This window comes from Microtus pennsylvanicus, chromosome 13 (genome assembly GCF_037038515.1).
Source record: "Microtus pennsylvanicus isolate mMicPen1 chromosome 13, mMicPen1.hap1, whole genome shotgun sequence".
Classification (NCBI taxonomy): Eukaryota; Metazoa; Chordata; class Mammalia; order Rodentia; family Cricetidae; genus Microtus; species Microtus pennsylvanicus.
In genome coordinates, this window is record NC_134591.1 from 51,247,423 (window position 1) to 51,270,168 (window position 22,746).

The window sequence follows — 22,746 nt, forward strand, 5'->3', positions numbered from 1 at the left end:
AGGCATGAAGGCCATCCCAACTCTGACCTGGGCTAGGCCTGGACCTGTCTCCCCTGGGACCTCATTCTGATTGGAAAAAACAGACACTCTAGTTCCTGTCTCGTGGAGACAGCTATTGACCAGAAAGTCTCTCGAGCTCCACCTCAAGACCCACAGAGAGCAACCGTGTGGCTGTCTGAAGCTTTTTATGAATCAGATGGGTAACATACGCACATCCATTAATTTTTGTTTACAGATATACTTTCTGCTGTGTCACTGTTAACCTAGCAAAAACCTCACGGTCAGCATCCCCAATTTCTCCAACTGCCCCTAAGATAATCTTTACCTCAGCAGCATTGCGTTGCTTCTGAAATCCCAAACTCTCTGGCTGTACCAACTCTGCACACCTCCTTCTCCAAACCCTCTTCCCTCTTCAAAACCTCCCTCGGCTTCAGCCCTAGTCTGGTGTGTACCCTGAGTATCTAGCTGCCCTTCAAATGGGCTCCTTAGAGAGACCTACTTTCACTGGGCCATTAACCAGAGAAGCAAAGGCAGAGACAAGAGGATTGTCAGGAGTTCAAGGCAGGCTGGGAGCACATAGCAAATTCCATGCCAGTCAGAGCTACGTACATAGTGATTCACTGTCCAAAAACATACACAAAGCTCCCAACTGGTACACGCCTTTAATACCAGCACTGGGGAGGCAGAGGCAGGTGGATCTCTGAGTTGGAGTCCAACTTGGTCTATAGAGTGAGTTCCAGGACAGCCAGTGCTAAATACTAAGACCCTGTCTCAAGAAAAAAAAAAAGCAAATAAAAAATTAATTTTTTCTTAGACCCCCTTTAATGCCTTTTAGGTTCATTTTATCCCTATAAGGAGGACGGAAACCTTTTCCCCAACCCTCCCTCCACCTGGTGGCTTCTCCTAACAGCCTCCAATCTGTTTGTCTTGGAATGGAGCCTTTTTTGGATAATCTAGAAAGGAAGCAGGGTAGAAGAGACCATAAACAATTTGTAGGGGAATAACTCCTGGTAGAAAAGCTGAGAAGTGCTTGGATACTATCTGCCCAGATCCAGGACTTGAGCAGGTGCGCACACACACAACTGCACAGCTTGCTGCAAGACCCACAGCTGCTTTTCCAGAGGCTTCTGCACAAGCATAGTCAAAGGTCACAGACACAACAGATTGCTTAGATAGAGCTGTGTGTGTTCCTTCCCTACTATAAACCCGACTGTACACCCCACACAGGCTGTATCTGCTAAGTTCAAGGGCAGACTCAAAAGGGACATTAAGCGTCTTCCCAAGTCTGATCAGATCTCCAGTATGAACAGATCGTGAGTTCCACGACAATAGAGAGCAGCATGTACGAGCAGGTCCCGGCAAAGGGCAGCGGATGTACTGCGTACTAGAGAGAGGCAGAAGTGAAGGGGTCTTCTGGTTGAACACCTGCCGTCCCTTTCGGTGATTATAAATTAACGCGGTGGATTCTCAACACCAGTTAGTCTTGTGCAACGTTGACATGGATGCACCTGCTTTTTAGAGCCTGAACGTCAATAAACAAACAAACGTTTCCTGCCTGGACAATGATGAGAACTCGGCGCAGAGTGCAATCCGGAGCATATCCCTTCAGCTGAGCACAGGCCCCAGGTCCTCTGTCTGCTTTGATGGAAAGTTAGTGGTTCGCTCAAGGTAAGCAAACGTGGAAGCCCATTCCACGACACCAGGCCCCACTGCCAGTCTAGAGCAACGGGTTTCACGTGGGTATGCATTTCTTTAACCCATCCTCTCCATTTTGCAGAGGAGGAAACTGGGGCTCAGCAAAACGCCTTTTGGCAGATACTGCAATCCAGGTTCCGTCTCCCCACCGAGAAAACAGCGCCTGTAGCACTACCACCTGGGGAGGGCTGATCAAATCAGCGTTGGAAAGTTCCGGGAGAAAGGGCTCCTCGGCCTTGCAATTCCAAGGAGTGGGTCCCAGGCCTTACTCAGCTGTGCCCACAGTCTCTAGCGGCGCTACTCCAAAGGGAACGGAATTTGTTCTTGACTTCTCTCTAGGGGGAACGCAGGCGCAGAAGGCCAGGGGCCTGGCGGGCTAAATGCAGCCCCAGCCCCCCAAAGCGCCCCAGGCCTTTTGGCTTCGTTCCAAGCCTAGCCCGAAGGGGAGGACATCTGCTTCCTCCAAGGGTCCCAACTGAAGGGCAGAGAGTCTGGGGAGAAGAAGAGGACTCCTTCGCAGAGCCCCACTTCCAGGGGTTCGCGAGGATCAATCATCTGAAAGCAAGAGCCACTTGTAATTTTATTCCCTGGTAGGAGGAGCCAGAGTAGTCGGCACGCGGGAGGGAGGAGATGGGACCAGGGCGGGGGAGGGCGGCCAGGGGAGCCGCTCAGGGAGGGGAGGGACTTGGCTAGGTTTCTCAAGCCTTCTTCACTCTCCAAACTTTCACCAAACTCTTAGCCCCCGCCTCCCCGAAACCAAAACACAACAAGCTCTGGAGGAGCCGCAAGCAACGCGGCGGGGCGGGTGGACTGGCGGCTGCAGAGAGCCTCGGGAGGCTGATGCAACTTTCCCTTTAAGAAAGCCACCTGGGCGCACCGCGGTGCGGACCCAGCAAGCCTGGGCCGGGGGCTGCAGTATGGTAAGAGAGCTGGGGGAAGGGGGCTTTGCGGCCCGCGCCTCAGTCTGTCCTGTGATGGTTCTGGGCGTTTCTGTGACTCTGGGAGGTTGAGCCCCAGGACCAGCGTGTGGATGTGTGTGCGGTGCGTGGATGCGACAGCGTATGTATGCTTGCGGGCATCTGTGGCTGAGAGTGTGAGTGCTAGCTGGCACCGGGATGTCTGTCTTGCCGCGAAGGTCGGGGTAGGTGCGCGAGTCTGTGTGTCATCGCTGTCACCAAGGAGCTAAAGCAGACGGGGGGGGGGGTGCTTTCGGAACGAGGGGGGGAAGAGCTGCGTGCCGACGCCGGCTTGGTCGGGGGCGGCTGGCGCGGGGCTGTGCGCGCAGCGCCGGAACCGGAGAGCGTCTTCGGTCCGTCTGGGGCGCCAGTGGGTCTGCGGCGGGGTACCGGCGGCGAGGTCCTGCCCCGCGTGCAGCCTCTCGCCCCACCTCCTCTGCCAGCCGTCCTGGCTACCTATCTAGCCGCCCCAGCCGGCGGCCTCCCTAATCTGCCCGCCCACTCGCCCGCCGGGTGCTGGTTCCCGCGCGTCCGTGGTTCCTGGGAAGCAGCGAGGAAGAGCCCCAGCGCCCTCCGGCTCTCTTTTGTCCACGACTCGCGTGGCTGCGGCAGTGGGAAGAGACTGCGGGCGGGGAGTGGTTTTGGGGGGCTGCTGCTCGGGTGGGGGGCAAATCCGCACACTGCCACTCTGGGCGCGCTTGGGGCGAGTGCGGGCGGCCACAGGTGAGGCCTGGGTTCCCGCAGCCCCACAGGACGCCCGCCCCCAGCCTGCGCCCCGCAGCAGGCAGCCACGCACAGGCGGGAGTGGAGGCCGGCGAGCCGGGAGGGGGCTCGCCCGCAGACCCGGGAGGGGCCGAGGACGGGCGGGGGCGGGGCAAGGGGGCGGGGACCTCGGCACCCCGGTACTTTTCCACCGCGGGGGGCGGGGCGGCCTCTTCCACGCCAGCTGAGAGACGCACACGTGGTGGCTGATGTAACGCCCGCCCCCCAACACACCTTGCCCCCTGATTAAAGCGGATCGGTCTCATTTCGAGGAAGTGGGCACTCCGGGCGGTTCCGCGGCTCCAAAAGCGACCGCACCCCACACTGCCCGCCCGCCCGGGGCCTTAGAGTCGTGGCCCGGCCGCTACTTAAAGGGGCCGCACCCCCTCTCGGGCCTGCTTTCCTCAGGCCACGCCCCTAGCGAATCACTCTTAAAGGAGCTGCAAACCCACCCAGCTCTCTGACAGCTCCCTCACAAAGCCTGTTCTATTTCTTTTTTTCGTTTTTTCTTTTTTGGTTTTTCGAGACAGGGTTTCTTTATGTAGTTCTGGCTGTTCTGGAACTTTCTCTGTAGACCAGGCTGGCCTTGAATTCAGAGATCTGCCTGCCTCTGCCTTAATGGCGAGTGCCAACGCTACCTGTTCCGTTTCTTAATTTAAGCAAGTCTGACACTGTGACCGCTAGAAGATAAGATAAAGGATAAAGAGCAAAGAATGGGCAAAAAGAACTTAGAGACATCCTGGATGGTGAGGGTCAAAAGACAGAGTAGTGGATGATAGGACCGGTTCTAAGGACCAGAGGAGACCGCTGAGCATGCCCAAGTGTTTTCAGAGACCTCAGAGAAAATGCCCGTTACTCGTCTTAAGTTCAGCCCGACTGCAGTGGTATAGCTCCTAGCATGCAGAAGAATCACACCTCTGCCTAGCAGAGCTCTCCAGTTGGAGGGGGGCTCACTTGGACACACAAGCAAGCATGCTGCTCTTGTAACCGGCATGCTAGTCAGTACCCTGCATCTTGAGGGGTACTGTGGAAAGGCTGACAGCAGCCGGTGGGAGAAGGCTTCATGAAGGCAGAGGCATGGGGACCACTGGGGACCGAGACCCCAGAGGCTCCTGAGAAGGCCGAAGAGTGTCATGCTAAGCAGATGGCAGCAAGTGGCTGGCTTGGGGGTCTCAAGCAGGATGCATCATGCACTCAACAGTGTCCTGCCACTTCTTCCATGCGACTGAATAGGGACTATGCCTCCTCCATCCAAACCGTGAAGTAGTTGAGGTCAGGGAGACCTGCTACCTGTTACTAGTGAGGACTTGGTTCAGATGGACCCCTAAAATTGGTCTGCCTAGGGGCTGGAAAGATGGTTCCGTGGATAAGAACATAGTCTGGACCTGGATAGATGGTTAAGAGCACTGGCTGCTCTTCCAGAAGACCTGAGCCTAGTTTCCAGAACCCATGTCAGGAGGCTCACAATTGCTTGTAACTCCATCTCCAGGGAATGTGATATCCTTCATAGACACACATATTCTGTCTCTACTACTAACTGTATGGGTGTACTTACACACATACACGCATAAAAATTAAAAATAATCCAGGTAGTGGTGGCACTTGCCTTTAATCCAAGTACTTAGAAGGCAGAGGCAGGTATATCTCTGCGTTCGAGGCCAGCCTAATCTACATAGTGAGTTCCGGGTCAGCCAGGGCTACACAAAGAAACCTTGTCTGGAAAAAACAAAACAAAACCTTCTATATTTGTATACTGCCCTTGCAGAGAACTCAAAGGTTTCCAGCACCTACACTGTGGGGCTCACGGCCACCTGTAACCGCAGCTGCAGGAGATCCGACTCCTTCCCTGTTCTCGTGCCTATACTCACACATGTGCACATAATTAAGAATAAAAATGAACATTTTGTAGTTGGTCCACCTGACTGCTTCCTGGTCGCCATGAGACCAGGAGCTTTAACGTGGGCACATTAATGAGTAGATCTTTGACTATAGCCTCTGAAACCATATGCAGAAACAGACCCTACCCTCCTTTAAAAAAAAGTCCATTCGACAATCCCATTTGAGGAAGAAGAAAGTCCCAAGTAGCAAAGGGCTCTGTATCACCTTGCTGACTCACAGACAACCCAGTTAGTGTGTCTCCATTAGACCTCTCCCTTCTCTGAGCCTGCAGTATTGCCAGCATTCTCGTCCCTGGGACCAGGAGTAAGTAAGACCCTTCATTTTCTCTCAGCACCCGCAGGGAGTCAGTTCATCACCAAGTTCCGTTGTGTTTCTAACTTTCTCTCTCATCGCTGCCCTTTTGCTTGCACAGGCATCAATTTCATGATCCACGCCCCTTCCTCACTGCCCCAGCTCATCTGGTTCCTAGCTGATGACTTCTCTTCCGTTATTGCTTTAGTGTTTTCTCTACACTCTGTTGAGGGATTCGTATGTTCTCTCTCTTTTTAATACTTCATTTCATGTGTAAGTGTGTGTACCTAGTATGTGTATGTCCACCATCTGTGTACAGTGCCCAGGGACGTGAGAAGAAGGCATCAGATCCCTGGGACTAGAGTCACAGATGGTTGTGAGCCACCTAGAACTGGGAGTCGAACTCAGGACTTTTGAAAGAGCAGCCAGTGCTCTTAACCACTGAGCCATCTCTCCAGCCCCTTGGTTTATTTTTGTTGTTGCTGTTTTTTTTGTTGTTGTTGTTTGTTTTGTTTTTTCAAGACAGGGTTTTTCTGTAGCTTTGGAGCCTGTCCTGGAACTCACTCTATAGACCAGGCTGGCCTTCAACTCACAGAGATCTGCCTGCCTCTGCCTACTTAGTGCAGGTTTGAAGGCATGTGCCACTACCACCCGGCTTTTTTTGTTTGTTTGTTTGTTTGTTTTTTGGGGTTTTTTTGGGGGGGGTTAGATTGTTTGGGGAGGATTTCTTTGGTTTTATTTTTTGTGAGCTATTTTTTTCTTTGTTTTTTTCAGGACATGTTTTCTCTATATCCCTGGCTGTCCTGGAACTCTCTCTGTAGATCAGGCTGGCCTCAAACTCACAGACAGCTGCCTGCCTCTGCCTCCCGAGTGCTGGGGTTAAAGGTTTGCACTACCACACCCAGCTACCCCTTCTGTTTTGTTTTGAATTAGGGTCTTCTCATGTTGCCCAGGCTCATCTCATCCTTGTGGGTGCAGATGATCCTACCTTCTGAGCCTCCTGAGTACCCGAGCCTGCAGGCAAGCAACTACTCCCAAGGAGTGGAGCTTTCGCGGAGCCCCTTCCGGCAATCCATTCTTCTCCTGCTTGATCTAATGTTTAACAACCTTTAATGGCCATCTTGGGGCTAAGATGGACATCCAGACCCCAAAGGTCCTTGCCTGGCTTATCTATCCATTTTGCCTTTCTCTTTGGTGATCAGAACTTTGTCAGTTTCATTTTCTCCGGTCACCTCTGACCTCTTCTTTCGTTCCTTACCTTTGCCAATTGTCCTTTTGCCCAGAGAAACCTTCCAGACTGTCACCCGCTATAGAGTGCATATAGAGAGTTTTTCTCCAGCACACTGTTTATCTCCATCTGTAATTATTTAGTTTGACATCCGTCCCTCAGTCCCTCCCCCACCCCATTCCCCCTGCCCCCCACCCCACAACCACTAGGATGCAGGAAGGCAGAGAGACCTTTGTGTTCTTGGTGCCTAGCATAGGTCTGGCCTAGAGCAAACCTGCAATAACTATTTGTGAAACAAATGAAGGTAATTGTAGCCAACCTTAAAACACCTGGTGAAGAGTTCAGGCCATAGCCTGTTGGCAGTGGAAAACCCTAGGAGGATGCTTTAGGGTCTAGGGAAGATTAATGGATGGGAAGAGAGGAGAATATGGAGAACTTGTAATAGGCACAGAAATTGGGCAGAGACCCCCTAGGCTTATCAAGGGGCTTATAACTAGCCACACTCTCCAGCTTGAGAAAAGTCAGCTGCAAAGGGTCAGATAACACTGAGGATCGTAAGTAGTGACTACTCGAGGCCAAATCTAACCCTATCAGATCCCAGAGCTGAAGTCTTCACTATACGCCACAGTGACCATGGCCTGCTGCTTGTTAGTGTTTCTCCATGTATGGGTTGGAACGGGTCTGGTGTCTCAGTATTTCAGGTCTGTGGATCTAGATGAGGGCCTGGCATCCTGTGGGTAATTAATTTTTTCCCCCTAGTGCCATGGATCCAACCCAGGGACCCCAGCACACTAGTCAAGCACCTCCACTGACCTGTGCCTCCAGTAGTCCAATGGTTCCTTCTGAGTGGATGGATAAAGGCATTGCCCAGAGTGGTAAAGGCAGGAGAAGCTACTAAGCTTTATACCACCTTGTTCTGGTGCAGATGCTAAGCAGTCTTGTCCTTACTAGAACATAAGCTACCGGAGGGCAGAGACTGCTGCTGCACTTGGTACTCAGAACTCCAGTGACTTCCCTGGGTGTGATCAGAGATGTCTGTTGGAAAAGTTGGCTCAAACCTTCCAGGCTAGGCATCGGCCTCTCTGCAAACCGCCAGGGAAGCTTCAGTATGTCCTGGTGAGGCTACTCTGTAGGTGCAGACCTAGGATGCTCTTAGTGTACTGAGCTGCCCCCAGCCCAGAAGGTGGCTTAGAGTAGTATCATCTGCCATGATTGCTATCCTTTTGGTTGTTACTGGTCCTTGACAGAAAAGAGGCAACTTTGGGAAGTCAGACCTTCCTGTGGAAGGGTTTGGTGATTGAAGAGGATGAAGGTATGATTGCCTTTCGAAGGGCACAGTCCTCTTCTGACTGCTATCGGAAGACAAATCCATGAGCAGGGCTTCTTTAAGAGAGCACCTTGGAGAGGCAGATGCCAGCCCTGGCCACTGACTGCTTACTTCCCTCTTCATCCCTGCCCAGAGAAGGGGAAACCAAGTGCTTGGGACAAAGGCACTAATGAATCAAGGGCTGATTTGGATAAGTAAATAGTGGCCTACCTTTCCTCCAGACTTTGCCTTCCTGTGGGTGAGAGGTGGCCCTTGGTTGGTGGCTGCTGGTGACAGGAATGATTCTGAATAGACTTTGGAGTGGAAATTATCAGGAGCAGAGCCAAATCTTCCCTGGAACCGGGCTCTGTGAAGATTGAACCACATGGTCTGTCCAACCCCGGGACCCCCCCCCCCATGACTAAGCTCTTCGAGGCTCTCTAAAGATTGCTCCCTCCGAGATCTGTTCTGACCACATTGGGCACTGATGCGTGCATGAGCTTTGCCATCTCCCCCTCCTCTTCAGCTCACCTGCCCACCACATGGCTCTAAGTTTCCTATACAATCCCTGGGTGACAAGAACCTCTTTCCAGGACCTCTGTCGTCCCAGTGCCCCTTCATTGCAGCTCAGCCTATACTTGCTAGCTGGCCAGTGTGCTAGGGCCTGCGCCCAAAGGGATAAAGGAAGCTCAATCCCAAGCCCTCAAGTAACCACTGACTTGGGGTCACGAGGCTCAGAACCAAATCTGTGTGACCTGAGACGATCAGGGCACTAGGACAAGTTTGTACAAAGCCGACAGAAGAAGCCGTCCCTCATTCTGCTGGAGCAGTGTTGGGAAGGGCTACTACAGAGAGGGGGTGACATCTAGGCCCAGTCCTAAAGGACTTGCAGAATTTCACTCGGTACAACTAGAAGACCGTGTGGTAAAGGCAGGAGGTGTGACTACGTCTGGTGTGTCCTGCTCGGTCAGTGGCAACAGCACCAAGCCCAGCCACCCTGGAGCCCAGGATGAGTGGCGCTGGGGTCGGTGGTGGGGTGGAGTGGGGGACATGGGGACTTGTGGTTGCCTGGCTGGGGAGTGCCCACTGATCCAAACTGACACCCCTCCCCTCCTGGGGAAAGGTTACAGCCATTCACACAGATGATGAAGGACTTGGACCCCATCCCAGCTCTGTGTTCATTTTTTATCTTTTATAGGATTGGGCATCTGGAGAGTCAAAAATAGACCTTTGCCCATTGGGACAGGAAGCCTAGAGAATAAGGGATCTGGGGGGAGGGTTGAGAAGGCAGCTAGGGAAGGGCTGGATCCCAGGGTCACTCAGAAGGGAGCGGGATGTAGAATGGCCTGGCAAAGGGAGTGGATACGGAGAAAGGGAGGGACGTTAGTTCTTTTGACTGGTGGTGTGGGCTCCGTATCACAGGAATGTCATGTTGGAATCCCGCCTCTGCTCATTCCTCAATATCTGCAGTGTCCCCCTCTCAAAGATACCCACAGGCTCCATACTGGGACGCTGTGAGTCCCTAGCTAACAGACATCCTGAGGCCAGGCTCTCACCTGCGATGTCCACTCTGGGTACTGGTGCCAGATCATACTCCTTTCCCCCTTCCCTGCCTTCTGCCTGAGAATGGCTTGGGTTGTGAAACCATCTCCATCCTCAGAAAGGTTTACGAGGAGACTCCCTCCCGCTTCTGCTGTTCAGACTGATTCCTTCCTTTAGAGACCCTGCCGTGCTGTCTGTCTCTGGTGCAGGGATGTGAATTGTCCTTTCTTTGTGTCTGTCAGGGCATTAGCAACATTTCTGATAAACTTCCTACTCCCTGTAGTCCCTCTCACCCCTACCTCCAAAAGAAAAAAAAATGTAAAACCGCTTACCTGATTCTTGTTCTGGGGAGCCCAGGGGGCCTGCCTGGTCTAGAGCCTGACCTCACTCTGTTCTCCACAGCTCTTGAGGCCTGTTGTCTGAAGGGCACTGAGTCTGCAGGCGTGATCCAGGTCTCCAGGTCCACCAACCCACCGCCACCATGGTAGGAAAAGGTGCCAAAGGGATGTTGGTGAGTACAGGGGCCGGACTTTACGAGGAAGGGGTGTCCTAAACATCGCCCTGTGAGGTCTCCTGCCAGCTGCTTGTCTTCACGGGGGGCGGGGGGCTAAGAGGTTCCACAGGGCCAGGGTTGGCACTACCATGGGTCCCATGTGCCAGGACCGCCTCAGGTTTGGGCAGGTAACCCCTCACCCAGCAGGTTAGACAACACCAGGCCCCAAGCCTGCAAGTGGTTCTACCATAGGCCAGCAAAGGCCTGCCAAGGAGCAGAGCGCGTCTGTCCTATCCTGGTCAGAAGAGGTACTATAGAGTGGTCATGGGTTGTCCTGTTGAGAGAACAGTAGACACTTGTGAATATACCCCATGCCAGCCCAATGCTGGGCATGCACAGACCTGTCCAATTTTGCCAGCTTCTCTGTGGCCTTCATACTGCAGGAAGTAATGAATGCCTTGCTAGGTTTTTCCAATAACTCCATTCCTCCACAGCCCTAGCCACAGCCCTTCCTTTGCCCTTGATCTTAGAGCTCAGGAAAGGTGCGGGTGAGGCCCTTCAATAAACAAGAGCCTAGGTTAAGTCCCTCCCCACCCCTACCTTTTTGAGATAGAGTCTCACTGTACAGCTCTGGGTGTTGATGTGAGACTGCCTATGTAGATGAGATCTGCCTGCTTCTGCCTCCCAAATGCTGGGAGCAAAGGCTCAGATCTTTTCTCCAGCCCTGCCCAGAACCCCCAGCTCCCAGTCCCTGACTCAGTTCCTCATGCCTGCACCAAAGTAAACCCCTTCTTTCAGGTCAGGTCTGAGCATGTGTAGCCATGCTTGGCCCTGGGTCACATTCTTGAGGAGAAAGTGAGGAGGATGGAGCAGGTTGGCACTGGATGCAGGCCCAATCCTGAGTGCTAGGTTCTGTGTTTGCCCCTGAGATCTTGTGTCAGGGAGGCGCCAAAGTGGGCGGTTATTGTGGTGGAAGCCAGTGACAAAAGATAGCCCCTCCTTCACTAACCCCCCACCCCATCTGTGCCTTCTACTGCTTCCTTTATCCCGTCAAAGGCTGGTTGGCTTGAGGTCTCTGCTGAGCCCTCTCCAAATTAATTCTGTCTCTCACCAAAGATTGCTGTGATTCACGGGCCCTGGTCGGGGGGGGGGGGGGGGAACAGATTGTGAGTAGGTTCAGAGCCTTTCTCTAGACACCAGTCCTTTGACCCAGTCCCCCCCCCCCCACGGGCCTGTTCTAGAGTCACCTGCTCCTGTAGGGATGGGTTTGAAAGGATAAAGCTTTTTACAGTGTACCTGAGCCAATCTGAAACCAAGGTTCTCAGGGACCTACACAGATGGGAGATCGTACTCCCTGCACACTGGTTAGGGTGGATTCTGTGCAGACCCAAAGAGGACCTGACCTTTCCTCTGCAACGTCTTTGGTTGAATGTAGGGTCTGGTTCTACCCCTTCCTGCTCTGGAGACACCGAGTCATGTGAAGCCCTCTAAACATGGCTGTTCCTTTTCTCTGGTGTGACCCTGGAAAGGCTAGACAGGCAGGAGAGAAGGGGAACCAGGCGGGCAGGACAGCGAAGTGTAAATCACGAGGTCTCACAATCCCTGCCCCAGCGGAGCTTCCGGGACTCTGTCCTCTGCTGGCCAGCCAGGCCAGTCAGTCTGTGGGCGGGAATGCTGTCTTGGGACTCCCATTCCCAGCACTCGGATGTGCCTAAAGATAGCTGGCGCTTGCTTTCTTCAGTGTCCTCTGCCCTTTAGCTTTTACCCATTGCTATGTTTGAGGCTTGTAGTGTCTGTCCCATGGGCACCCCTAGTAGATGCTCTGAAATTAATTCCTGCCTCTTCGTTCTGTTCTGCTGATGACCTTGGGCTGCTCTATTCTTGAGTCTGTTTGGAGCAGATGCTGCCTCCTTCAGTGTTTGTCTCTAGGATACAGCCTCGGAGGTGTCCTGGGCAGCCGGCCCCTGCTGAACCCCAGTTCTGCTCTCTGACACGGGAGCTAAGTCTGCACCCCTTGGGTGTTCGTCTCCTAAGACCAAGTGGATGAGTTGAGGAAATTCCTTGCAAGCATGCTCCTTAGGATGCCCAGGAAGGTCAGAAGAGAGGGTGATGAGGGTGTGTATGTAAGCTAATGGCCCTTGAATCTTTCCAGTTCTCTGTGGCGGTATTGCTTTCTTGGTGTCCTGCCGTGTAGAGTTGAGAGGTGATTCCCTACCACGGGATCCTCGTTTCTGTCATCCTTTGTCCCAGGTCTGACTGAGGGTGAGGACCTGGGCTATTCGGGTATCTTCGTTGTCAGTAAACACTCTATGTTATTCTCGATACTTCCTGGCCTCTGGAGCAGGTGTCCCGTGGAGAAGCAAGTCACTTTCCAGCACGTGCCCAGGCCCACATGCTTGCTGCACGTGCCCTTCTCCCCACTCTCAGCCCAGATGGTCTCTGCCAGGCCAGCTCAGCTGCCCTCCTCACGGCTCAGTGGCTCCTAGGACAGGGCCGCAAGAGAACCCAGCTGGCCAGGGTGCCTTGAAGCAGGGGAGCAGCTGGGATGCTTGGGGCCACTGGGGTTGGATGAGGTGGTCCTTCCATGAAGACCTAGAGTCTCTGTACACATGTGGAGCAGGGCTCGGTCTCCAAGGACAGGAACTGGAGGAGGACAGCCTAAAACAGGCAATGTGGGTGCCCCCGCCGCCACAGTTTGAGTCCTCCCCCCCACCCTGTTGGCCTTCTCAGTCCCTACCTATGTGTTGAGTCTTACTTTTTCCCATGTGTGACACACTGGTTGCCTCTGCCACTGGGAAGCCTCCTAACGAATAACAGCAGAGTCAGTCGACACCAGGGTCCTTGGTGCCAGAGCTTCTAACTCCCAGAAGGCTTTGCAAGTGCCACAGGCCACCTGGGGCTGCCCCACCCTGACCTGTTCCATTGTATTTTGGCATGAGGGTTTTGAATACCTCCTGCCTGCAGCATCTACACAGGGCCTGGCACACAGTGGATACTGGCTCACTAAGCCTAGTCTTGGCATTTAGCAAGTGCTCAACTAGTACAGGCCTGGCACACAATGGTAGATCACCAAGCAGAAGGCTTGGCACATGTCGGACACTCCCTTGGTAAAGGGCTTGACAGGGTTGGGTATAAGTCTCAGCATGTACCCAATGCCTAGCTAGTACAGACTTAGTACATGTTGGTGTACCCCTTATCTCAGGGTCCTGCCACCCAGTGGGGTACTCATGGAGCATGGTGCCAGGTGCACAGTGGGTACTTAACCATGTCTAGTCCTTGCCTAGAACAGGATTTGGCATACGCAGATTTTTTAACTAGCGCAAGACCTCCTACCCCACAATAGTTGACTCGGCAGGGACTGACACAGAGATATCAGCATTGGACGCAGCACATAGTAGACACTCTTCTGATAGAACCAGGGGAACACACAGTGGGTACTTTCCTCGTACACATCTGGCAAATGGTATATCTTTAGATACAGCGATATATCAGTAGACACTCTGCTATTGCAGGTCCTACCGTACAATGAGTGCTTTCTTAACACCTTGCACATAGTGAGTTCTTTCTTAGTACACATCTGGATCACAGTGTATTTTCAGCAGTGCGCTTAGCACTCGGTAGGCACTCGACGGTCACAGGCCATGGCACACAGTGCCTGCTTCCCCAGCAAAGGGTTTGACACATGCAGCAACTTTCTTAGCTCAGAAACTACATGTGCTATAGGGAAGTGTCCTGCTGGCCAGGCCAGGCTAGGCACCAACCTGCCACTGGGCCCAGATGTGCAAGAGCTACACCTGTAAAATGGAATATTGAGATCCTGAGGGAAAAGGACTTGCCCTCCCTATACTTGTCCGTCCCTCTTTCCTTTCCTCTTCCCTGTAGCCCACCTACTTAGGCCTACAGCCTCACCTCCTCTCACACAGCTTCTGCTAGCTGCCCCCACACCCCAGCATGCCTTAGTCCCAACTCAGCAGGACCTTCTCTGCAGAGCCACAGAGGACAACAAGGCCCCTAGACTCCTTGCCCCTCTGGAAGGATGCCCACTCTTATTAAGAAAAGTCAGAGGCTGGGGATAGGGGAGTCGGCTTCCTTAAGTGGGGATGGAGCAGCTGGATCCCACTAATGAGGCCTCATTACAGCCGGGGCCCAGCTGGGCTGCTGCCTCCTGTCCCCATGGCCAGAGCCAGGGAAAGCCATCCAGCCAGGGCTGCCTGTTCTGGGCACCCAGCCCAGCGCAGGGCAGCCAGAGCCCAGAGCCCACCCTGGGTGGAAGTGAGCAGCATTTGGGCATCATGGGTGACTGGGTCTTCCTGGAGTCAATGGCCCGGCCAGGGCCTTGGCCCTGAATCATTGCCTGCAGGAAGTAAGGGAGTGTCTAGGGATCCATACTCCACGACACAGACCCAGTGAGCAGCTGAGTCAGTGGGGTCTGAGGCCGCTTAGGAGACTTACTTAAGCAAGGCCTCTCCAAAGTGGAGAGGAGAGTGTACTGACATCATGGGGTCCTGAGAGGCTAGTGTTAGCAGGTATGATGTGTTTAGGCAGAGCCTGGTTTATAGTAAGAACCTACTATGTATCTGTTATTACTAACACTAGCTGGCTTCAGTGAGTGTACATGCTACCCCATTTTAGAGAAGCAGAAACTGAAACCAGACAATTGAGCAAGTCACTTAAGGTTACATTTGGTGAGAGAATGAACATCCGGGCCTTGAACTTAGACCTACTTGATTTGGTTTTTCAAGACAGGGTTTCTCTGTGCAGCTTTGGAGCTTGTCCTGGATCTTTCTCTGTAGCCCAGGGTGGCCTCGAACTCACAGAGATCTGCCTGCCTCTGCCTCCCGAGTGCTGGGATTAAAGGTGTGTGCCACCACCGCCTGGCAGGTCTGCCTGATTTTTAAGCCTGTGGTTTTTTTTGGTTTTGTTTTGTTTTATTTTAGATTTTATTTTTTATTTTTACATTTTTTATATTTTATTTTTAAAATCACAGTGGAGGGCATTATGTGCATGAGAGTGTAGGAGTCTGTGAGGCCAGACGAGAGTGTTAGATCCCCTGGAACTAGAGTTATAGGTACTTGTGAGTTACCTGATGCAGGTGCTGGGAACCAAACCTGGGCCCTTTCGAAGAGTAGTATGCACTCTTAGCCACTGAGCCATCCCTCCAGTCCCAGACCCTGTCCCATTTTTCCCTAAGCAATATTCCCCCATGAAGTCACACTTACAAACTTCCAGGGGAGCTGTCCTTGCACCAGAATTCATTCATGCCCCTGTTTGTCAGGTGTTTGCTAAGACCCCACTGTGTGCCAGGCCTTTGCTGTCTTAGTAGGTCTCTGGTACTTACTTTCTAAATCTCCTGATATGGTATCTGGGTACCAGCGAGGAAGATGAGTGTGGTCTCAGAGAAGAGCAATTGGATGGACAGAGACTGACACACAGATCTTGGTCAGAACTAGATGTGGCACACAGTAGGCATCTTCTCACATAGAACATACAGGTCAGGTGTAGCCTGACATCCACCATGGTCATGAGACATTGGCAGAATTGCCCAGCCTGCTCCTCAGATGCCAGGCAATGCAGCTCAAATCCCTACCTTATTCCACACCTGCCTCCCTTTGTGTGGACTCTGCAGTGACCACTTTCTTGGGCAGTGCTGGGTTTTTTTCTTCTTTTCTTTTTCTTTCCTTTTTTTTTCTTTCTTTCTCTTTCTTTCTTTCTTTCTTTCTTTCTTTCTTTCTTTCTTTCTTTCTTTTTTTTTTTTTTGGTATTTTGAGACAGGATTTTTCTGTAGCTTTGGAGCCTGTCTGGAAGCTAGCTCTTATAGGCCAGACCGGCCTTGAACTCCCAGAGATCCTTTAAGGTATGTGCCACCACAGCCCGGCTAGTGCTGTTTTTCTTTAGACAGGTAATGGCACAGTCACTAGGCCATAGTCACGTTCTTCTGTGAGGACACCCCATTGTTTTGGTTTGAGAAATCTAGAGTTCACCAGAAAGAGGTGCAGCCGTGGGACCCAGAATCTCTGTCTACACCACTCACACACTCTAAATACTGTTTGCTGTGGACTGCGCCCTCCACCTTCCTGTCCCCCACCATCAGCAGTGCCTATAGGGACAAAACTCATCGCTCAGCTGTAGCCACCAGCCATTCCAGGAGCCCACAAGCTCCCAGCCTGCAGGCTCAGCTCTGGGGGCCAGTTCTTTGAAGAGATGAGCCATCCTGTTGCTCTGTCCTATGGTCATGGTGTGTCTGTCTGTCCGTCCGTCCATCCGTTCGTCCCCGTGCATGTGCATATGTGTCTGCATGTGTTCTAGTAACTTGCTGAAAACAAGGGAACAACACAACCCTATGTCTCATTCTCCAGCTCTGGAGCACCCGCGCTGGGCTGCATGGGGACTGGCCGGAGGGGGAGGGCCAGCGAGTTGGGGGGGGGTAGGCAGAGCTTCTAGAGGAGATGAGGTGAAAGTAATTGCCGCTGCCCAGCCCGGCAGTGGGAGAGGCAGGGGATGTGTCGTCAGTGTCGCGCTGGAGCTGGCAGAGGTGTGAATGAGCAGTGGAGACACGCGTGCCGCGAGTGCTTGTCCCAGGATGGCTGCAGCTCACGGACCTGTGGCCACCCCTTCCCCAGAACAGGTCAGTCACCTTCCAGAAGGTCAAGGCCCCCTCCCTGATGCCAGGCAGACTTGGTGGCTAGGCTGGTGGTGGAGCAGGGGACTGAGTGGTCTGTGCCAGGAGGGGCAGGCACAGCCAGAGAGTGAGACAGACACCAGCCAAAGTGACCCAGAAAGTTGAGACTGCAAGGGAGTGCAGGAAGAGGTAGTTGCATGGTGGGGGTGAGAGGGAGGCGAGTGGGGGTGTTGGGGCTCCCCCAGCCCAAGGACCTGCTGAGAATCTGCTCTAAGTCTCAAAGCTGCATTGTCCCAGCTCCCGGGGAGACGGGCCGGAGGTGCCCAGGAATTGTACTAATCAATACAGCCTCATTGTCTGTGCCACGGCAGTTACTCCTATGGGGAGAGAGAGTGTTGGGGGGGACCGGGAGTGTGGTACATGGGCTCAGTGGTGAGAGTTGGGGGAAGGGGACATGCAGAAGTCTTTGCTGGGAGGAGAGAGACCCTTTGGAGCATTTGCCAATGTCCAGGGCAAGTGCCTGCACTGGGTGGGAGTGTGGATCTTCAGCCTGGGAAGCTGAGACTGAGCAAGGATGGTGTGCACCGTACAGCTGATGGCAGTGAGGGTGAGGGGACCGGGAAGGCTACCCCTTTTTCCTGTAGGACATCCTGACTTGACCTTCTGAAGGCAAGAGAAGGAATGTCCTCTGAGTCTGGGCTGATTTTGGAGGAGGCATTATGTAGGCTGTTCTCAAACTTGAGAACGGGTTAGAGCCAAGGAACCAGGGCCACTTCCCAGAGTGCCGTCCTGCTGCCAACTGATGAGGCAGAGGCCACCCCCAGCTGCCTCGGCACAGTCTTCCAGGCTGCCAGACTTCTCCAGGAAGGAAGGTGAGGGCATGGGCAAGGCCCACCCAGCATCCTCCATCACTCTCCCCAGGCCCTGGAGCAGAGCCTGACATGCCTAGGGTGCCAGTCTTCTGTCTGCTGACTGCAAAATCAGCAGGTCACTCTCTGTCAATCAGGGTTCGGTAATGAGCCAGTACCAGGTCTATCCCTGACTCTCTTATCTGCCATATGAAGGCCTGAACTCTGCAGGCACCTAGAAAGGGTCCTGGGAGGAGCCCAGCATCGTTCTGAGTGTCCCTTGAAGCCGAAGGTACTCAGAACCCAGGAGACCATGCAGGATGGGCCAAGTTCTACCATGTCTGTCCCCTCTGACTGTCTCACACCTAGATGACAGGGGCCTGTGGTTGGGTGCCTCTGGTCCTACTTGCACAGGTGCTGCTTGAGAAGCACTCTGTTCCCTGAGGGCAGGAGAGCAGAGGGGTTCCTGGGGGGAGGGTCTCCTGTGGCAGCTCAGACTATAATAGCTGCCTTGCCTTGGTTCCCTGCTGGGGCTCTAAGCAAGTTGCTTGTGATCTGATTTGGTTCCAAGTCAGTCTGAGATGTGAGGTCTTGCCTGCTCTCCTCCATTGGGTTTGTTTTGGACAGACTTCATCCCATGAGCAAACTCTGGGGCCAGAGAGTCCTGAACAAGAAGCCTGCTGGGTCCCAGCGGGGCCAGTCTGCCAGGGCAGATTCAGAGTTCTTCCATAGCCACAGAGGGCAGGCGGAGGGAGTTCACAATTCACAAATATATCCACTGAATCCTGGTCTGGGAGGGTGGGAGTCCCCAGCCAGAGAAGGGGCGAAGTTCAGGTTCCGGGGCTGGGCTTGTATGTCCATATGAGGAAGAAATGAGGGGCTCCTGCCTTGGGTTGGCCAGAGTTACATCAGAGCTGGGCTTGCCTGCTATTCCCTGATGCTATTCTAGATTTGCACACAAGATTTTTTTGTTTGTTTGCTTTTGGCCAGGTATGGTGGCTCACATCTATAATTCTAACACTCAAGAGACCAAGGCAAGTTCACTGTGAGTTTGAGGCTAACCTGGGCTACAGAGTGAAAGCTTAAAAAAAAAAGCAATCTAGAAAGCTGGTGGGCACTAATGGGAGGTGGGAAACAGTAAGAAATAGTTGCATCGGGGCCTGGGAGATGGCTCAGTGCACACAAAAGTACTTGCTGCATGAGTCTGATGACTTGAGCTTGGTCCCTGGATCCCACAGTGGAAGAGAAGAACCAATTCCTGAAAGTTCTCTGACCTCTACATGCACGCTGTGGCAGATACACACTTGCGCGCGCGCGCGCGCGCGCGCGCGCACACACACACACACACACACACACACACACTCACATACACTGTAGTAATAAAATTTTTAAAGGTTTTTTTTGCTGTTGTTTTGTTTTAAAGACAGAGCTGTATTACAGGAGAGGAAGAGCCAGGGAACATTGGTAGACCGGAGGAAGCTGCTTGGGTTCTGAACCACTATGCTATAGCCGCTGCCCAGTCTGTCCTCTGATTCCCTAGATAGGAACGCTGAGATACCCATGTCAGAAGGTACTGGCCCTGGGCAGCTAGGAAGCAGATTCTAGAATACCTGGTTCCTAATCTCACACTTCTTGTCTTGGCCAAGCCCTGGGCAGAGTGGAAGATCCTGATTCCGGTAAACTCTTCCAGGCAAATAAGCAGGGCAGAGGTCTGCGTAAGGGCTTACGTAAGCGACGTGGCTCAGCGAGGCTCAGCCAGCCAGGTGCGGACAGCGCAGGCAGGGGTTGTCCATCTAAGGAAGATCACAGTCCTGGTGTGAGGATGACTACATACATAGCGTTCGTGGCAGCTCTGAGTGTGTGTGCATGCGCATATGTGTATCTATAGTGGCAGTCAGGTTTCCCCACTCTGGGAAGAGAGCTCTCCAGCCTGCCCACTGCCCAGCCTGGGAGAGCTTAGGTGTCCCGATGTCCTCCTTTCCTGAAGAACCACCCCCTCGGGGCATGGCAGTGGTCTCTCAGAGAGCTGCCAGCAGGGGTGACAGGGCACAGCCAGGAGAGTCAGAGGAACTGGTGTGCCACATCACAAGGGGATCTGCTCCGATGGTCTCATTCCCCACTGAGCTATCAGCAGGTGAGAGAGGAGGGACATGGGGGGCAGCCAGGGTGACATGTGGTGGGCAGGACAAGGCTGGAACTCAGCCCGTCCAAGTTCTTAGGCAGCCAGGCAGCCAGACTGGATCAGATCGTAAGCACAAAGGGGTCCTTTTGTAGGCATTTCAGGGCCAATGGAATGGTTAATATTAGTGACAAAGCAGGTCGGGGAAACAAGGGTCTTAAAATCGGGAAAATGATGTAAAGAGGTTAAGAAATTCTGCGACATGGAAAACATGGTTCCGGACTTACCCTGTGGTAAAGGGCTTGCCGAGCATTCGTGACGCCCTAGTTCAATCCACAGTAAATGAGCGCGCGCGCGCGCGCGCGCGCGCACACACACACACACACACACGGGGTTGGGATGCAGCTTTCCTGAAGCAACTATTTGGGACATAGAGGGTTCTTGGAGGAGAGCTGGACAGAAGATAGACTTGGAACACTTGAGAAGCCTCGGCAGAAGGGCGGGCTTGCTCTCTCAGTTGAAGACCTAGACCATCTAGCTGTCTGAGTTAAGATCTACCCAGAATGGAGGTCAGGGCCAGTAGTGAATGTAGTATTCCCATCAGCACCCATGCCACTGGGTGGACAAGGGAAGGGCACCCTGTCTTTAGGCAGCCCCAGTTTCATCAGTAACTTCTTGCAGTGCCTAGGGACAGGCCCCAGTCTGGCTCCTATTCTGGGGCGTCAGCTTCCCTCACTGTGTGCTTGACTGAATCAGTTAGCACATGGCTCACTGGAATATGGGCTCAGTGGTGTTTGTCTGGTTAGCTAAACCCTAGCTTTTGAGGATTGACTGAAGGAGCCTGTGGCACACGGCCGGGAGCTCGCTCTCTCTCTCTCTCTCTCTCTCTCTCTCTCTCTCTCTCTCACACACACACACACACACACACACACACACGCACACACACCCTGTCCCTCTTCTGCTCACCTATGCCCAGGAAAGAGTAGAATTTAGGGATTCAGATACGGCCCTGCTGTATTTGGTTGGAGAGGCCGAGGGTCTGATCCTCATGACCCTGGGCCAGGAGAGAGACTCTGAACTTTTTTTGGAAAGATGGGTGTCCTTCGGGGGCCTTGCTTTTGTCTTGACCCTGGGGCCATCTTGGATCCTCAGTTGTCCCTTTTACAGCTGGAACTGCTGCCCTGTGACCCCGCCCATGGACTCTGGAGCTGCCACAGTTCTGCATTGTGCTCCTAAGTAAACAAGCCTGGGACAGAATAAAAGTGCTATTGTCGGGGCGACAGATAGGAGCCCTATGTGGCCGATGTTTGGGTGCAGATAAATCACTCCAGGCAGACCCCATCCCCTTAAAACATGACCTCCTGGCCCTGCCGGATAGATATGCCTGCCCCAGAGAAAGAACCCCAGAGGTGGTGATGTGAGATTCTGAAGGGTGTGTCCCAGAGGGCATCTGAAGCGGGCACCGCCATTTCCCACAGCACAGGGTGCCTCCATTCTCTTTACCAGCCAGCCTTCCCTTTCCGTTCTCACATACTCTTAGGACTTTGAGGAAGTCCATCTTGTGATCACACTAAAGTCGCATATCGGATGATGTGTGGTCTTTTGTTTGTTTTGTTTTTCGAGACGGTGTTTCCCTGTGTACAGCCTTAGCTGTCCTGGAACTCTTTGTAGACCAGGCTGGGCCTCGAACAACTCACAGAGATCCACTTGCCACTGCCCTAGTACTGGTGTGTGCCACTACACCTGGCAATGTGTGCTCTTACTTCATTAATGTCTTCTAGCACTGGTTTGTTTCCAGCTGAGTTACCGTGGCCTGGCATGTAGTAGCAGACCTGTAAATCTTGACATTTTGTGGATGGATGAATGAGTGAATGCAGATGCCTTCAGCCTGCTGGTTTTCTCTGGTGCCCTGGGAAGGAGTCCTCCTCCCTAATTCCTGACGCTATGCCTTATAGCCTCCTTTGCGGATGTGAAGGGCGGCTTGAACTGGATACAAGGGAAAATCGTCCCCACCAAGAATGTTTGTCCATGACGCAGGGGTGCTACCTAGATCTGTACTCCTCACAGGCCTTTTCAAAAGGCGCTGGGGCCCTAGTGAAGCCTTTCGGGTTTGCCTGCCAATGTCAGGGTCTGACAGTGTGTCACAGTGCCAGGCTACCTTGCTCGTCAGTGGCTGCTCAGCTTGAAGATGTCACTTTCACATGGTAGTCGGGGTGTCATGCTGCTGTCGCTTGGCCATGCTACTCCAACCGTGATGCATGTGTCCTTTAGAGGAACTCCTGTCCTCTCAGCGACATAGGTCATATCTGGGAAGCTGTTGTTGGCGCACAAGCGGTCTGTGTGTATCTCTCTGCTGATGACTTCCAGGGTCCTTATATTTCCTCGATGACTCTCTCAGTCCCTGCCAACTCTGTCTTACAGTGGTTGATTCCCACAGAAGGGGGTTGGGAGAAAAGGGCCACACTGAACGACTTGTGGAGGTGGCTCTGTATCTGAAGTCGGTACTCCTCATGGATGTCCTCAGTGGGCCCTGGGCAGCCTCACCTGGGCACTTCCCACAGGCAGGCATAGTACCCATCATCTGCAGGCCACCTCTCTGGAGCCACCTGTTTCCTGTCCTCAGCCTGGCATGGTGCCCGCAACTACAGTCTCTTATCCTAATGTATAGCCCAGCCTCAGCAGCTCACGTCAGCTTTCCCAAGGCCCTCTCTGAGCTCCGCAGTGTCCTGTCCAGGTCTGGCCAAGCCTAGCAGCAGCACCCCCTCTCCCACCCAGCCCTGCTCACCCTGTGCCCCTAGGAAGAAGCCTTTACTAGGGAGAGTCTAGCCACTGACTATCCATGGGCAGCGTGCTTAGCCTGGCGATGTGGTAGGCAGCGGGTGGGGGGTAGCTCTCTGGACACAGGCCTCTTTGTGCCCAGCTTGACTTGGCTGCTTGGTATGAGGCTCAGCTGCTCCTAGGTCCTTAGCCTGAGAGGAAAGGCAAGGT

At 53.2% G+C, this 22,746-nt stretch overlaps 1 protein-coding gene across 2 annotated transcripts in view; it reads left to right on the plus strand.

The window, feature by feature from the left end:
* Positions 1–2,292: 2,292 nt before the first annotated feature.
* Slc6a9 (solute carrier family 6 member 9) overlaps positions 2,293–22,746 on the plus strand; it is a 36,398-nt gene continuing 15,944 nt past the window's right edge. The window contains exons 1-2 of one of the 2 annotated variants that reach the window (XM_075944931.1): positions 2,293–2,615; positions 10,082–10,190. In XM_075944931.1, coding sequence (XP_075801046.1) covers positions 10,161–10,190 — 30 coding nt within the window. In that variant the 5' untranslated portion in view covers positions 2,293–2,615; positions 10,082–10,160. Of the gene's footprint in view, positions 2,616–10,081; positions 10,191–16,595; positions 16,798–22,746 lie in introns of those variants that run through there. The other variant, XM_075944930.1, reaches the window with a different exon arrangement.